This window comes from Thalassophryne amazonica, chromosome 3 (genome assembly GCF_902500255.1).
Source record: "Thalassophryne amazonica chromosome 3, fThaAma1.1, whole genome shotgun sequence".
NCBI classification, from domain to species: domain Eukaryota; kingdom Metazoa; phylum Chordata; class Actinopteri; order Batrachoidiformes; family Batrachoididae; genus Thalassophryne; species Thalassophryne amazonica.
The window spans coordinates 125,084,109-125,102,973 of record NC_047105.1 but is presented as its reverse complement, the minus strand read 5'-3'; the positions used below and the strand labels follow the sequence as shown (position 1 = coordinate 125,102,973).

At 42.1% G+C, this 18,865-nt stretch overlaps 1 protein-coding gene across 1 annotated transcript in view; it reads right to left on the bottom strand.

The window, feature by feature from the left end:
* LOC117507546 (integrin alpha-5-like) overlaps positions 1–18,865 on the bottom strand; it is a 215,658-nt gene that overhangs the window by 99,316 nt on the left and 97,477 nt on the right. The window contains exons 16-18 of the mRNA XM_034167411.1: positions 8,824–8,879; positions 8,193–8,350; positions 1,443–1,580 (exon numbers count right to left, since the gene is read on the bottom strand). Of these exons, the coding sequence (XP_034023302.1) occupies positions 1,443–1,580; positions 8,193–8,350; positions 8,824–8,879 (352 nt within the window). The remainder of the gene's footprint in view (positions 1–1,442; positions 1,581–8,192; positions 8,351–8,823; positions 8,880–18,865) is intronic.

The window sequence follows — 18,865 nt, the reverse complement described above, 5'->3', positions numbered from 1 at the left end:
ATATCCTCAGCCGTTTTTGTGTTACAACATTGTTTGTATATTGTGAGTGTTTGCAGGAGTACCGGTACCGTTGTCAGTGGAAGCTGAGAGAGCGCCAGAAGGCACTCTTTTCCCCTGAGGAATCTACAGTACTCTGCAAGTTATAGAGTGAGAGGTGGAGGTGGCATTCCCACCGTTATTGTTACTGGGTGTACACACACCTACACTTGACTGTCTTTGTTCTCGCCAGCAGTACCAGATCCGACAGTCGGGGACGGTGATCACCTGGGAATTCGGGACTTGGCGGCTCCAGTATTCACCAGGTTCGGTGGTGGCGGAAATCGTGTGGTTCCGGCTCTTCTCAGGACAGACGTCTTCTATCCTCGAGCCTGCCCACACGTCACCTTTGTGATTTGACTGTAATTATATTCTGAGATTGTCTGTATTTCGTTGTGCACATTTCACAACATTAAATTGTTACTTTTTGGCTCATCCATTGACCGTTCATTTGCGCCCCCTGTTGTGGGTCCGTGTCACTACACTTTCACAACAGTCTGTTAGTTTTACACTGCTGATTTTACCGTGTACTAGTTACTACCATTTTTTAAATAAGCCTTTTCATTGTTTTGTTGTTTCCTACCAGAACACAATGAGATTGCAACATATGATCTTAGCAGATGTTCACCCCCTGAGTCTGGTCTGCCTGAGGTTTCTTCCTGTAAAACCAAAAAATGCTGAGAGTTTTTCTCTGCTACTGCTGCTTATGTGCTTTCTCATAGGGTGTGTGAGGTTTCATCATTTACAGGTAATGGATGAGCTTTTGCATGTTATAGCACCAGGGCGAATCACGGCGAAACAGCTCGTATGAACGAACCACAAAAACATCGAGCTGACGTCAGGAGGGACACATGGTTGGGCAGGAGTGAACAGTCCCGCTGCAACCTTTTGTGCATGTCCATGCCACACTCATGGGGACACTTAAAAAACAAATTTCACATCCAGCTTGAAAGTGATCGTCTGCTCACTATTTTTGTGCTAATGGTGCGAATGGCCACACATTTTCTAAGTGCCAAGCAAGCGGTGTTGGATGTTCGTGTGTGTCACCTGGAATTTGGCCGACACCTGCTGCGAGAGGGATTGAATGGGCTCTCACAGTACACACACTGTCTTTCAGCCACTGGTGTACGCAAATAGTTGTAGCAACAGGTGTACAAGGTGTTGGAGGCAGCTCTGATTTTACACATATTGCATATGATTCCTGCTTTGTACGCAATTCAGCCACATTCGTACTATGTGTGAAGGGGCCCTTACGTTTGGAGCTGTATAAATAAACTGTACTGAATTTGTGTAACTGGGAGCTTCTGTTTGGGTTTGAGACTGGATTTCAGCAACTATACATTTAATAACACAATCTACTACAGTGTAACACTGTGAGAAGTGTTTTGTGTTCGGAGGTAACATACCTTCTGCTCGATGAGCTGTTCTGTTTGATAATTCAGGATGGGACTGAGGCCATGCTGGTCCACTGGAGCAAAAGGGTCCAGACTAAAGTTAAGGTGGATGTAAATGGGAGAAAGTTTATCCCGAAACTCCTCGTCACTCTGCAACAGAGAGAAAGCTGTAAGTGACATCAGAATGGGTGGGAAAAAGGGCTTTGAACAAAGAAATCACCACCAGCAAAACAAGAACGATAAACCAACGGCTGTACAGTAAATAAATCGGCAGCACAACTCACTTACATCCTAAATTCATTCTCAACTAGAAAGAGCAACCTGATAACAACATCAAATGCATTTCTTTGTGTTGAACACTAGATGGCATATCGCCTAAAAATACACACTGCGAGTATGTTGGCGGTTTGTGGCACAGTCATCTCCAAAGTGGGAAAACAGAAAACTATAGCGTACTGCATAGTATCATTAAACCGCGCATGTTTGGTTTATGCACAGTGATCGTTGTAGTCCAATAGTTTTTTTTTTTACTTTCACTTTTGATACTCTGTGTGCTTCTTACTCTGTGTGCTGCTATACAATGTTGCTGGAACCTCAATTTCCCTGAGGGAGTCTTCCCAACGGATCAATAAATTTCTGTCTAATCTAATTTATCTAATCTAGTCTAGTCTAATCTAATAGCTCAGGGGAAGAGTGCGGGTTTCATAATGCATGGATCACAGTTTCATGTTCTGGTAGAATTTGAGTTTATTTTTCCATACTTTACTTCTGTTTTATTTATTTTATCTTATTTTATTTATCTTACTAGAACTTATTTTATTTTTCCTTTATTCCTGTGTATTTTACTAAATCTTATCTTTGTTTTATTGTGTTTATTATATGTTTTTATGTATTACAATGTTTGTATTTCAGTGTTTTTTGTGCTGGTGAGCCGAAGACAAATTTCCACCTCGGTGGACAATAAAGAATTATTCTATTCTATTCTATTCTATTCTATTCTATTCTATTCTATTCTGTTCATGTGGCAGGAGAATGAATTTCTTTTCTTCTAAAACACAGCTCCTCATAACCTGAACTAATTATTGACTGTTCTTATGTTAGTTTTACTTTTCCTTGTAAAATACAAATTTGTGATTTTTGAGAGAAAATACAATTTAAAAAATACATCCCTTTTAAGCATGAGAAATCATTCATCCTATTATTTTTATGTGATTTACTATATAATAATTTAAAGTAGTTTTACTGCTTTTTTATGTTTTGGATTTCAGTGGACCTTTTGTGTTAAGGACTGGGATACATTTTTTTTTATTATATTTTCCTGAAAATGAAAAAGAGCCAAGATTGGACCCTTCGGCTTGCCATACCTCACCTGAGTGATTGAGAAGAAGATTTCACAGACAAATCTCTGTACGTATTTGCAGATTGACCACTGCAGCAAACGTTAACTGAGAATCATGCACGAGTTGTGACGACTTATCTGTGTTTTGAGATCAAATTTTCTGCTATTAATATCTATGAATGTATTCTCGGTACACATTAGCACATTTTGATTGATGCACAGACACACACATCTTGACATATTGCTTAATGGTTTAATTAATTAATGGGCCCATAAATCTGTCACAAGACTGCTGCAAAAAGCTGAGGTGATGAATTTAAGAAGAAAGAAATTAAAGTGCAACGTAACAGTGCGTGAAATCAAAATGTTGCACCCCTGTGAGGGTGTGTGTTGTCTGTGTAGTAATGGGCTGCACATGTAGAGCCGCCACGGTCAACAAAAGGCAACAACAACACACACACACACAGGAGGTGATGACACACAGGTGTTTGGTCAAAGCCCCTCTTATTGTGTCGAACAGAAAACACCCCTAAGGCCTCGAAACATGTGACCTCAGTGTTTTTGTGAAGCGCGGGCTTTGATCAGGCTCACACTGACTGACGAGGAGTCTGGTACTGTAAGAGTTTTACCTCTGTGTTGTGTTCCAGGTGACAGCACTTCAAACACCAACTTCAAACCCTGTCAGGAAACGACTTTAACCTCTGTTTTACCAAGTAGTTAATTACATTCACCTGGTGTTGCAGGTGCAAAACAGAACGAAAACCAGCGGGGACGAAGAAAAACAAAAACAGGATTTGGATGCCTGGTCTGATTAATGTGTTTTTCCACAGACAAAAGCAAAACATATGAATGAACCCAACGGAAAATCTGTTTATTTATCATCTGGCTCTGACTTGTAGTTCTTCTGGCCATTACAGACCATCGTGTTATTCACGTTCTGACAGGAGGAGCATAAATACAACATCTGCATGAAGGAATCCAAGATTCAACAAACAAACTGAAAACTGCCAGTTTAGCATACGTGCAGGAAACAGCTACTGTATGCAGTTTGTATACATGTTACAACAGTGATGCCGGTAATGCGTTACTCTAACCACTTTTTTTTAGTAATGAGTAATCTAACACTTTAATCTTTCCAAATCAGTAATCAGATTAAAGTTACTTCTCCAAGTCACTGTGCGTTACTATTATTTTTGCATTGTGGGTCGATAGCAGCATTAAATTTGGTCCGTGAGCAGGGGGTCGGGGTTCGACTGAACTGCCCACTTTAAGCGAGCTGTGAAATTTTCATCCACGGTTTTCTGCAGCAGCTACGACTCGTCCTCACCTCTTAAAGCACGGTGACAACAGCACACCTGCACTGAGCTTTACAAAGACATTTTTATGCTTTTTTCTCCTTTATTTAGAATTCTGAGCTGAGCCGCTCCGTATCTACTCGCTAAAAACAGCTGATCCTCCGTGACGCATCAACAACTAACACTATTTTCCACTCAAATGCACCTAAACTCTCTTTCTGAGGACCACATGATGTGAAAACGCAATAAAACTTTCTTACCTGTAAATCTGGTCCTGTTTTCTGCATAAATAAATGTTATCCATTCTTTGTGCTCAAACACCAAAGCAGGGGCGACTCCAGATGGAATGGGGGCATGGGGCAAGGATGTGCGCCCCCACAACACCCCTAGATTAAAGGTCCAGTTTTGAAGCCTTTTTTTACTACAACTATTAATACTACTTATAATAATGATAATTTCAACAAGTAAAATGTTTAGAGAGAATTTAAATGTTAGAAAGAATTTAATAGTTACATTTATAAACAATGTAGGTTAGAAATTGCAGGTTTTACTGTTACAGTGCTGTCAACAGTTAAATATGAGGTCAAGAAAGAGGTCTTTACTTTACTTTTTATAAAACAAGTATTTATTTTCATTGAAGTCAAGAAAGGGTTACTATAAAGTGAGTTTTGGCAAAACAGGTATCACTGTCATGTTGAGGTGGCAGAGGGTTGTTGTCGGCAGCTGGAGAAAATAACTAAAAAGTAACTAGTAATCTAACTTAGTTACTTTTACAACTGAGTAATCAGTAATCAGTAATTGGATTACTTTTTCAAAGTAACTGTGGCAACACTGTGTTACAACCCCAAATCAGGAAACATTGGGATGGTACGGAACATGAAACTTCATGTCATTTGTTAATATCATCCATTCCTGCATTTCAGGCTTGAGATACATTAAAAAAAGATGGGATGCTGAAGTATTTACCACTTTGTAATGTTGCCGTTCCTTCTCACAATAGTCAATATCATAGAATGCTAAAATATCCTTGGTGTAAAAATTTTAGCTTAAAAATCAGCTAATATTAGCATAGAAATAGGAAACAGAATGTGACCTTTTGACCTCTTAAAATAAGTCAAGGTGAGCCATCTTTGAACATGTCCAAGGTCTGTGTCCCAAGAATGGTTCCTGTGAGTTTGAAGATCCTGGACCTATGCTGAGCACAGGCGGACGGATGCGAAATCATCGCAATACCCAATGGCCATATTTTGGCCTCCGGTAAAAATACATTTCGACATTAAGGTTACAAAGCGATGAAGTGTTTCAGGTGTTATTTGGTCCCATTTTTCCTGCAAACGCATCTTTAGGTGTGCAAAAGTTTCATTGCATTTTTAGATTCAAAACTCCACACATTCTCTGCTGGGGACAGGTCAGGACTGTACACAGGACATTCCACTTCCCATACCCTCTTCTTCTGCAGCCATACCTCTGTAATGTGTGCAGAATGTCATCTTGTATTGTCTTGTTGAAAAATGCAAGGACATCCCTGGAAAAGATGTTGTCTTGAAGGAAGCATATGATGCTCTAAAAGTGCAATGTACTTTTCTTCATGAATGCTGCCATCACAGAACAGTATATTATCTTTGCCAAGGGTACTGACACAACCCCCAGATCATTGTGGACTTGTTGCTGATAACAATCTGGAAGGTATTTTTTGTTTTTGATGAGGAGGACATGGCTTCTATTTCTTCTAAAAGAAAGATCTGGAATACTAAATGGACTGCATTTATATAGCACTTTTCCATCTGCATCAGATGCTCAAAAAGGTTTACAGTAATGCCTCACATTCACCCCGATGTGATGGTGCTGCCATACAAGGTGCTCACTACACACCAGAAGCAACTGTGGGGATTAAGGACCTTGCTCAAAGGCCCTTAGTGATTTTTCCGGTCAGACTGGGATTTGAACGGAGGATCCTCTGGTCTCAAGCCCAACGCTTTAACCGCTAGACCATCACATCCCCCACTAATACTAATTTGTCTGATGACAATGCATATTTCCTCAGTGTGACAGTCCAACTCAGATACCTCTGAGTTCCGAGAAGTTGACGCAGCTTCTGGAAAAGGTTAAAGTTCATGTCGCACGTTATTTAACGTCCCGGTTAGCAACACAACATCAAAATATTCATGATTGCAAGTCTGTCTGAACACATGCGGCAATAATTAGTGGTCACTGATGTATTGTAGGGCAGCACGGTGGATTAGTGGTTAGCACTGTTGCCTCCTGCAAGAAGGTCATGGGATTGATTCCCACCTGTGGCCTTTCTGTGTGCAGTTTGAGTGTTCTCTCTCCTTGTGTTTGTGTGGGTTCTCTCCGGGTGCTCCGGCTTCTTCCCACATCTGAAGACATGTTGGTTACATGGATTGGCAAATTTAATTTGTCCGTAGGTGTGTGTGCGACTGTGACTGTGTCTTTGTCTATATGTCGCCCTGCGACAGACTGGCATCCTGTCCAGGGTGTACCCCGCCTGACACCCTATGACTGCTGGGATAGGCTCCAGCCCCCTGCGACCCTTAACTGGATTAGGTGTATAAAGTGAGTAATGTATTTTATTGCTAATTATCCCTCTCCCATTTCTGGAAAACATCTTACTCAGCATTTCTCACCATTTTTCAGCATGTGACGTATATTTTAGCGAACACAGAAACATCCCAATGCCTGACAGAATGAAACGAACCCTGCTGTGTCCGATAACGAAGCTTCTGAGCTTTTATTCAAAAGTGATGGCTGCGATTTATTAGATATAGTCAGATCTGGCAGCAATGTTGATGATGATGATGATGATGTTGAGGGAGCTGCAGCAGGGTCTGCAGAAATACTGCCCAACCACCAATATGTAGATTTGAAGATAAACTTTCAGGTCTGCATTTTAAGAAAATCCTCCTCGATACCACTTCATCATCAAGCTATATAACTGGTGATTCAAAATAAAAAGCTTACTGGTAACGTCAAGGTGAGAGTGGATATGTCTTTTCTTTATACCAACAATAACTTTCTCTGTTCTACTCAACCACGAATGTGATAATAGTCACACAACACACAAATGTTATCTGTTGTCTCTGCAATCACAACCACTGAAATTTACAACTCTGGTAGACTTGCCCTGAGTGTCTTGATGGCTTCCCTCACTTGTCTCGTTCATGTAGATTCAATCAGTTATTAAGGATGGTCTGTCTAAATACTTTTTTGTCGTACTGTGACACAGTATATGTTTGGTATATGTATTTTTCATATACCTATAAATGATACGCTAATATGATTGGATAAAACACTAAAGCATAAATAGCAATAGTAATTCGCGGACGGGTAATATTTTTCATACCACCCGAGTAATTAGCCAATCCAGACAGCGGAGCGGCGCCACGATGAAGAGCCGCGGTCAGAGGAACTGTGAAATACTGGTGAGTCACTATTAATAATTTCTTACGTGTCCAACCTCGTAGGTTGATCGTTAAAATTAAATTCGTTAGTTCTAAAAGCCATCATAATTATTTATAGGAAAATGTTCTATTTTTTTTCTACTAAGGTTTGAACTTTGAGTGTTTACACAGGAGAGAAAAGTCAGAAAATGTTAATGCCTGTTTGAGAAAAGTGTATAAAGTGTGTAGTGAGGGGTTTTACAGCCTTAAAACATCTATAATAATTGTAAAAAAATAACCCTGACTACTTTGTGGATTTCACCTATCGTGGGTTATTTTTAGAACGTAACTCCTGCGATAAACGAGGGACCACCGTATATGATAAAATCGTTATCAAGTTGTTTACCAATGAATATGGCTTTTTACACCCTTCAGAAAAACATACAACATTTATCATTCATTGGTGAACAACTTGATAACTGATAATATCTATATGTTGGCTGATTTACTTGAAATCCAACTGTGTAATATTTATGTTGAACCCACTCTGATGGTGTACAGAGGCCAAAAATGGTGTTACTCTCTAAGTACTTACAGCCCTGAGTGTAACTGTATCAAGAATCAGAGTGTAAGAAAACCCTCCCCCTGGAGGGGAAGTATATCCAGGGGGAGAAGATAAACTGTTACATCGGCCTTTGCGTGAGGTGGGGAAAGCACTTGTGTGACTGACCCGCAGGTAGACCTTGGTGTTGTGACAGAAATGTTCTCCATCTGCGAGGCTGACAGTCTGCACCAGAGCCGGCTGTTGGCTGTCCAGGAACAAAGTTCTCGGGACAGAATCCGTCTGAATCTGCTTCATGCTGTCTAACTGAACCTCCACAACAAAGCCTGGAACACACACACACACACACACACACACACACACACACACACACACACACACACACACACACACACACACACACACACACACACACACACACACACACACACACACACACACACACACACAAGGCAATGGTGAATATGTATAGACACTCAAAGACTTCTGGAAATGTGTGCATCAACACACAAACACGCAGCTCATATGTATGCATCACCACGTGCACACACACAAACCGTCAGCAGTGAACATGATTACGGTACAGCACTGTTATTTACATCACTCAGAGTCTGTCCACACTCTGCTGTGGATGGCGTGATGACGACTGTGCAGAGACGTCCTGCAGCCCACCAAACCCTCTATTTACATGATCGTTTTTTTTTTATCTCCAATTTAACTGGCTAATTGACCACAGTAAGATGCAGCATACTTGTGGTCACACAAGAACACAGAGTAATCAGGACCATGTGTGTCTCACCTAGTCGAGAGGGGAGGTGCACGCCGTTAGCCTGCAGGCAGAAACCAACGCTGACACTGTTGAAGACAGACAAAAACATTTACCACAACCTTCAGACACGAACTGCACACACATGCTTGTGCGCACACACAAGTGATGTACGGTGTATAAGTTGAAATAAAAAAGAAGATCTAAGTCCTATACACAACAGGCTTATCTCCAGATTCTATGACTCCCACTGAACGGGGACACCAGCAAGACACAGTTCAAAAGGCTGGTACTCATTAACAGCTTGATGGACTCAGACTATGAAGATTAAGTGCCTCGTCTAAAGACGGACAGGTAGCATAAGCAGGGTTCAAAACCAAGTCCACATATTGACAGGCCACTTCCTTATCCACTGAGCTATCTGCTTGATTAAAAAGAAGAAAAGCATCAACAAGTTAATTGTAATGGCTGTGGAAACGTGTTACATTTATAACACAGCTAAAACAATTCTTTCTCCATGTTTTTATCAAAACGAAAATGAGACAAAATTTAAAACTGTGTGCCAAATCGCCCATTCACACATAACACGACTGAGGCCGAATGGCTCACCAAGGAGGATTTGAATGCCACTCGTGAAAATTCAGAGCTGCCTTGAACACCTCATACAGCAGTCGCCACAACCATTCGGCCACAACACATGCACTCTATGTTCGCGTGTCGCTCGCACTGGAAACCCATTTGAACGGCGGGCAAGATGAGGTTGCACTGCCATCGGATTGTGCTTGCGACATTTGCACGGCATGTCAAATGGCCGGAGTCCAGGTGCCACCCACGAACATCCAACATTACTCACAGGGAAATTAGAAAATGTGGGGACATTCGCATGGCCAGCATGAATGTAGAGCGCAGACGACCACTTTCGAGCTGCAGTCCAGCTGATGAATGCCCAAAGGACGGTCAGTGTGTCGTGTCTGCACCCCCCACACCACCATCCAACATTGTCGAGGTTTTGGCTGAGGTGCCGAAGGGTCAAATGGTGGCCGGAGTGCAGTGCAATCGCTGTCCAGTGCAGCGCACACATCTGGATGGCTGTCATGTCCATGATGGAACATCTGACAGCTGTGGAACACCCATCATGGCATATCCAGCATGTCCCGCTGGAGGTGGAATCACCTGCCAGCAGCGTGCCCAGACCACTAAAAGAGATAAAAATAAAAACCCAGCTGCACCAGCTGCATGTCACAGTGTCAGCATGCCATCTGAATGGACAGCCACATCATGTAACACGCGTTCAGATGATGCCACCGTACGTAGGTGCACTGAAGCTGTCAGATGATCACACACGCGTTCACCAAGGCGATCATCATGCATCATCGCAGCTGACCACTGTGTCATTGGTACTCACAGCTGGAGAACACATATCGTGCCATGAAGAACATCACCTCCACTGCAACGCACGTGTCACCAGGCTCTCATGACGGTGAAAAATGTTAGACACGATCGGAATGTCCACACGGTCCGTCTGTCATGTGACAGCCTAACTGTCATGCCTAACAGTATGGGCAGCTCAACTGCCCCACATCCTGGAACCATGAACCCATTCATGTGAGTGCTTTGCTGCTGCAGACAAGTGGGCATATTGCTCGTCGGTGATGTCCATATTGACATGGTCACACTCGCTCACATTCACTAGAGTTTTGCGTTTGTCACATCATGGGTTGGATGTCATTCTAAATCAAGCAGGGAGGGAGCTGACCATGGCCAGTAATTGCATTCCTGTGGCTTGCGCCACTCCACATCACAGATGTCGCGTCAGCGCAACACAACGCTGGGAAACACATAGTCACATGTGCTCCAATCACCCATGTACAAGCCAAAGTGGTGCACAAGCGTCTGCAAACGATGATGACATGGGGAAAAATAAAAACACATATCACCTTTGAAACGCCTTCAGGTGTGCCTCAGTGTGCACTGCAGACACCTTCAGACAGCCTGCCCCGTGTGAAAATGTCCGTCTGATCATGTGAATAGCCAACTGGCGAGGCAAATGTCACGTCCACCAGATGAGTTATAGTCCACATGACGTAGTGTCCTTCAGCGCACCGCATGCTGACTGGACTGAGACAGATGGATGCGGGGATGGACCATCTGTGTGGCTGGCTGATGTGAATTCATTCACCAGTTTTATTTGTTGTTATCTATCGTCCACCTGGTCGTTACTGTGAGTTTCTCTGTGAATTTTCAGACCTTTTGTCTGACTTAGTGCTTAGCTAAGATAATTATAGTGGGCGATTTTAACATCCACATAGATGCTGAGAATGACAACCTCAACACTGCATTTAATCTATTATTAGACTCAACTGGCTTCGCTCAAAATGTAAATGAGTCCACCCACCACTTTAACCATACTTTAGATCTTGTTCTGACTTATGGTATGGAAATTGAAGGCTTAACAGTATTCCCTGAAAACCCCCTTCTGTCTGATCATTTCTTAATAACATTTACATTTACTTTAATGGACTACCCAGCAGTGGGGAATAAGTTTCATTACAGTAGAAGGCTTTCGGAAAGCGCTGTAACTAGGTTTAAGGATATGATTCCTTCTTTGTTATGTTCTCCAATGCCATATACCAACACAGTGCAGAGTAGCTACCTAAACTATGTGAGTGAGATAGATTATCTCATCAATAGTTTTACATCCTCATTGAGCACAACTTTGGATGCGGTAGCTCCTCTGAAAAAGAGAGCCGTAAATCAGAAGTGCCTGACTCCGTGGTATAACTCACAAACTCGCAGCTTAAAGCAGATAACCCGTAAGTTGGAGAGGAAATGGCGTCTCACTAATTTAGAAGATCTTCACTTAGCCTGGAAAAAGAGTCTGTTGCTCTATAAAAAAGCCCTCCGCAAAGCTAGGACATCTTACTACTCATCACTAATTGAAGAAAATAAGAACAACCCCAGGTATCTTTTCAGCACTGTAGCCAGGCTGACAAAGAGTCAGAGCTCTATTGAGCCGAGTATTCCTTTAACTTTAACTAGTAATGACTTCATGACTTTCTTTGCTAATAAAATTTTAACTATTAGAGAAAAAAATACTCATAACCATCCCAAAGACATATCGTTATCTTTGGCTGCTTTCAGTAATGCTGGTATTTGGTTAGACTCTTTCTCTCTGATTGTTCTGTCTGAGTTATTTTCATTAGTTACTTCCTCCAAACCATCAACATGTCTATTAGACCCCATTTCTACCAGGCTGCTCAAGGAAGCACTACCATTAATTAATGCTTCGATCTTAAATATGATCAATCTACATTTATTAGTTGGCTATGTACTACAGGCTTTTAAGGTGGCAGTAATTAAACCATTACTTGAAAAGCCATCACTTGACCCAGCTATCTTAGCTAATTATAGGCCAATCTCCAACCTTCCTTTTCTCTCAAAAATTCTTGAAAGGGTAGCTGTAAAACAGCTAACTGATCATCTGCAGAGGAATGGTCTATTTGAAGAGTTTCAGTCAGGTTTTAGAATTCATCATAGTACAGAAACAGCATTAGTGAAGGTTACAAATGATCTTCTTATGGCCTCAGACAGTGGACCCATCTCTGTGCTTGTTCTGTTAGACCTCAGTGCTGCTTTTGATACTGTTGACCATAAAATTTTATTACAGAGATTAGAGCATGCCATAGGTATTAAAGGCACTGTGCTGCAGTGGTTTGAATCATATTTATCTAACAGATTACAATTTGCTCATGTAAATGGGGAGTCTTCTTCACAGACTAAGGATAATTATGGAGTTCCACAAGGTTCTGTGCTAGGACCAATTTTATTCACTTTATACATGCTTCCCTTAGGCAGTATTATTAGAAAGCATTGCTTAAATTTTCATTGTTACGCAGATGATACCCAGCTTTATCTATCCATGAAGCCAGAGGACACACACCAATTAGTTAAACTGCAGGAATGTCTTACAGACATAATACATGGATGACCTCTAATTTCCTGCTTTTAAATTCAGATAAAACTGAAGTTATTGTACTTGGCCCCACAAATCTTAGAAACATGGTGTCTAACTAGATCCTTACTCTGGATGACATTACCCTGACCTCTAGTAATACTGTGAGAAATCTTGGAGTCATTTTTGATCAGGATATGTCCTTCAATGTGCATATTAAGCAAATATGTAGGACTGCTTTTTTGCATTTGCGCAATATCTCTAAAATTAGAAAGGTCTTGTCTCAGAGTGATGCTGAAAAACTAATTCATGCATTTATTTCCTCTAGGCTGGACTATTGTAATTCATTATTATCAGGTTGTCCTAAAAGTTCCCTGAAAAGCCTTCAGTTAATTCAAAATGCTGCAGCTAGAGTACTGATGGGGACTAGAAGGAGAGAGCATATTTCACCCATATTGGCCTCTCTTCATTGACTTCCTGTTAATTCCAGAATAGAATTTAAAATTCTTCTTACTTATAAGGTTTTGAATAATCAGGTCCCATCTTATCTTAGGGAACTCATAGTACCATATCACCCCAATAGAGCGCTTCGCTCTCAGATTGCAGGCTTACTTGTAGTTCCTAGGGTTTTTAAGAGTAGAATGGGAGGCAGAGCCTTCAGCTTTCAGGCTCCTCTCCTGTGGAACCAGCTCCCAATTCAGATCAGGGAGACAGACACCCTCTCTACTTTTAAGATTAAGCTTAAAACTTTCCTTTTTGCTAAAGCTTATAGTTAGGGCTGGATCAGGTGACCCTGAACCATCCTTTAGTTATGCTGCTATAGACTTAGACTGCTGGGGGGTTCCCATGATGCACTGAGTGTTTCTTTCTCTTTTTGCTCTGTATGCACCACTCTGCATTTAATCATTAGTGATTGATCTCTGCTCTCTTCCACATCATGTCTTGATTCTTTCCCCTCAGCCCCAACCAGTCCCAGCAGAAGACTGCCCCTCCCTGAGCCTGGTTCTGCTGGAGTTTTCTTCCTGTTAAAAGGGAGTTTTTCCTTCCCACTGTCGCCAAGTGCTTGCTCACAGGGGGTCGTTTTGACTGTTGGGGTTTTTCTGTAATTATTGTATGGCTTTTGCCTTACAATATAAAGCGCCTTGGGGCAACTGTTTGTTGTGATTTGGCGCTATATAAATAAAATTGATTGATTAATTGATTCATGTCAGTTCATTAATTCCTTGTTTACGTCCATGACCATGGTTCATGAATATGAAGAAACAGAAGGATGATAATTCTTGTATTCTCTGCTCTTTATAACAGGAATTAAATTTGTTTCGTAATTTCCAACACAAACCGTCAAGTCACCAAGCATCAATTACACATCATTACCAGTAACATGATTGTCTTACATTTAAACAGTACCATCATAGTTCTTATAATGTTCTGTGTTCTCTCATTATTTTGTCCTCGCAGACTTTCTTTGATTTATCTACATTTGTCCAACATTTAATTGCTTCTGCTGCTGTGTGAGTGCGATGTGGTATCACACCTCTCATGTGGTCGCACTGTGTTTGTGCGTGTGCACAAGCATGCATGAAACCATCACCACGGGATCGTGCAGCATCTGTGCACGCCTGTTCGACCATCTATCCCTCACGACAGCAGCTGGAATTTTTCGAGGTTCGCCAGTTCAGCCTTTTTCGGCCGGTTTTGGCCTCATTTGCTCAACTTTGTGTTATGTGTGAAGCCCTGTTGGAACAGGATTATATTTTCATGGGGATGTGATGTAATGGAATCATGTACATATTCAATTCAATTCACTTCAATTCAAATTTATTTATATAGCACATTTAAAACACAGCTGCAGCTGACCAAAGTGCTTCACAGCACATTAATAGCAATAAAAAAGTGTAAAATATTAACAAAGGAAAAGAATAAAAACAAATAAATAAATAAATGAATAAATAAAAAATTTAAAATACAGAGCAAAATAGCAGAGCAAAGCATATACCACTTAGCCAGTGTTGAAAGCCAGGGAGAAGAGATGGGTTTTCAGTCTGGACTTAAACTGTCCCACAGACTCTGAGGACCTGACAGTCAGCGGAAGATCGTTCCAGAGTTGTGGTGCTGCCACAGAAAAGGCTCCATCACCTCTGGATTTAAGCCTGGCTTTAGGAACAGCCAGGAGAAGCTCATCAGCTGACCTCATATCCCTATGTGGAGTGTACGGCTGCAAGAGCTCACTCAGATACGTTGTGCCTATACAGTGCAGACACTTAAATATAAAATTTTGCTGATTGTTTTAACACGAAAGCTGACAGGGAGCCAGTGTAAGGTGGAGAGCACAGGGGTGATGTGCTCATGCTTCTTTGTTTTAGTCAAAAGGCGGGCTGCAGCATTCTGTACACTCTGCAGGCGCTGTAGGGAGTGCTGGTCCAGCCCAACGTAGAGAGCATTACAATAATCCAGACATGACGTTATAAATGCATGGATAGCTGTTGTGAAAGTGTAGTGACCCACAACAGGGGGCGTAAATGAATGGACAATGAATGAGCCGAAAATAGAACACTTTACTGTTGTGAATGTGCACAATGAAATACAGACGGTTACAGAATTTGTATGTAGTCAATCTACAGAGGTGACGTGTGGGCAGGCTCGAGGATAGAAGACGTCTGTCCAGAGAAGAACCGGATCCCACATGATTTCCACCACCACCGAACCCGGAGGATACTGGAGCCCCCAAGTCCCGAGTCCCCAGGTGGCCACCGTCTCCGGCTGTCGGATCTGGTACTGCTGGCAGGAAGCAGAAACAGTTAGGTGTGGGTGTGTGCACACCCAGTAACACAGTCAGCAATGCAGGTGGGAATTACACCTCCACCTCCGCAATACTGAACACAGTCTGTCCACTAAACCCGACCAGTTACTTGTCTTACGAGTCGTGAAGGGTGAAATCTGTCACCCTGCCGTCAACGACTGGTTCAGCCTCCAGCTGACACAAGCAATTAGGTCCTTCTGTAATGGATAAACAAACTGTTAAGTGCAATACGTCACAGTATCTAGCTGAGGAATATTACCTCCAATGGTAGGCGATATCTCGGCAGCGGGGTGGAGATGTCGTCCGGCTTTTATGGAGTGGTTGATGAAGTGGAGATAGGTGACAGCTGTCATGAGTTGATGAGTGACAGCTGTCACTCCCGGCTGTTCCCGTGAGGCGGCAGCGCCCTCTAGTGCCTGAAGCCCGCACTTCAGGCAGGGCACCCTCTGGTGGTGGGCCAGCAGTACCTCCTCTTCAGCGGCCCACACAACAGATAGCTCTTTCAAAATCAACTCGAGTAAAATAAGATTTAATTTTAGAAAGACCCCTCAGTTGAAAAAAGCTGGCCCTGATGACAGAGCTGATGTGCTTATCAAATCTAAACATTGGGTCAACCATCACCCCTAGATTTTTTACAAAAAGGCAGCAATAAAGTGGACAGAGGACCAATAACACTGTCTTGTCCTTGTAGAGGGTTACTTTGCCCGAACACTAAAATCTCAGTTTTATTTTTATTAAGATTCAGAAAATTAGCTCTCATCCAGACTTGTACATCATTCAGACAGTCCTGTAGTATTTTTACAGCAGCCTGGGTATCCCAGGAAGTTACAGGAAGGTAAATCTGAATGTTGTCTGCAAAACAATGAAAACAGACTTTGTGCTTTTTAAAAACAGACGCAAGAGGGATCATGTACAAAGCAAAGAGAAGTGGTGCTAAAATTGAGCCCTGGGGCACGCCATATTTAAGCGGAGACACAGAGGAAGAGTACTGTCCTACATTAACAGAAAAACTTCTGTTGGAAAGATAGGACCGAAACCAATTTAGCGCTGAACCCTTAGTACCTATGTGCGTCTCGAGGCGAGTCACAAGGACAAGGTGGTCGACTGTGTCAAAGGCTGCAGATAAATCTATAAGCAGAAGAACCGCAGAGTTCCCTGCATCAACAGTTAAAAGAAGGTCATTAAAAACTTTTAAAAGGGCTGTTTCAGTGCTGTGTCTTAATTTAAAACCAGATTGAAACTTCTCTCCTATTTCATTAAAATCCAGATAAGCCTGCAATTGGTCATAGACAGCTTTCTCTAAGACTTTAGACACAAATGGCAATTTAGAGATCGGTCTATAGCTGGACAACACATTTGGGTCAAGATTGCTCTTTTTGATGAGTGGCTGGACTACAGCATGTTTAAGAGCTGACAGAAAACAGCCACTTGATAGAGAAGCATTCACAAGTTCAGCAATGTATGGACCAATACACTGAAAAACATCTTTAAACAAATGACCTGGAACAATGTCCAAAGTGCAGGAAGAAGGCTTAAGATGATTAACAATTTTAGTGAGCTAACAAATAGATACAAGATTAAAACAATCAAAAACAGCATGACACATGGATGGATCTGCTGACTCCACCTCAAATACAGGAGATGATCTAAGATCAGAGATTTTATCTCTGAAATAAGAGAGAAAATCTTCACAAAGGCTGGCAGAGGGCACAGTGATATTGCTCGCACGAGGATTAATGAGCGAATTCAGAGTGTTAAAAAGCACCTGAGGTTTATGACAATTTGAGGACACCAGATCTGACATGAATCTAGTTTTAGCAGCTTCAGCTGCTCTCTGATACTCAGACAGTCTGTCCCTCAGTATTTGCAAGGAAACGTGAAGATGGTCTTTTTTCCATTGTCGCTCAGCACGCCTACAAGAGCGCCTGAGTTCACGAGTGTACTCGTTTAACCAAGACTGTGCCGTAGGCTGTAAGTGCTTCAGCTGTAAAGGAGCCACAGAGTCCAAAGCCTTTGTGCACACACCATTAAAATAAGAAAGGAGTTCATCAGGAGTTGCGTTATCTGAGTCGTTTCTATACGTTTCATGAAAAGCATCAGAAAACTGGGCGGCTGACTCAGTATTGAATGTGCGCACCCGGCGCGCCATGGCGCATGGACTGACCACGCTCCGAGACAACGTTAAAGAGAATAAAAAGCAAAGTGATCAGAGAAGTGGGTTTCACAAATCTCAATTACATTAGGATTAAGACCGAAAGAGAGCACAATGTCCAAAATATGCCCCTTGTCGTGCGTACAGCTTGACACAGACTGAGTCAAATTAAAAGAGTCAATCAAATCCAAGAAGTCTTTAACCATCAGCTTGGATTCGCAACAGACGTGGATATTAAAATCCCCAACAATCAGAAAGTGATCGTAATTCAATGATAAGCTGGCCACAAAGTCAGTAAAGTCCTGAATGAAGTCTTTATTTGGCTTTGGAGGGCGATACACCAGTGCACACAGGACTGGAGTATCAGAGCTTATCACAAAAGTCTGCAGTTCAAAGCTGGAGAACAGATCTGCCGGTACCTGCCAACAGGTGCAGCTTTATTTATTTCTACATATTCTTTACCATACCATATTCTTTATCAGTGATTTTATTCCCGCCTGAATGCGCCATTTCGTTTATTTTTACAAACTGCACTTTTGTGCATTTGTACAGATTCCAGCAACTTTTACCTTCTGAAAAATGATCTGTATAAATCACTTCAAGTTATATTAATCTTCTTTGTCTTTCGGCTGTTCCCGTTAGGGGTCTCCACAGCAGATCAATCGTTTCCATCTCACCCTGTCCTCTGTATCTTCCTCTGTCACACCAACCACCTGCATGTCCTCCCTCACCACATCCATAAACCTCCTCTTTGGCCTCCCTCTTCTCCTCCTGCCTGGTGTTTCCATCCTCAGCATCCTTCTCCCTATATACCCTGGGTTCCTCCTCTGCACATGTCCAAACCATCTCAATCTCGCCTCTCTGACTTTGTCTCCAAACCGTCCCACCTGAACTGTCCCTCTGATATGTTCATTCCTAATCTTGTCCATTCTTGTCACTCCCAAAGAGAATCGCAACATCTTCAGCTCTGCCACCTCCAGCTCTGCCTCCTGTCTTTTTGTTAGTGCCACCGTCTCTAAGCCGTATAACACAGATGGTCTCACTACTGTCTTGTAGACTTTCCCCTTCAGTCTTACAGATATTCTTTGGTCACAAATCACTCCTGCCACCTTTCCCTACCCTGCCTACACTCTCTTCTTCACCTTTCTACTACACTTTCCATTACTTTGGA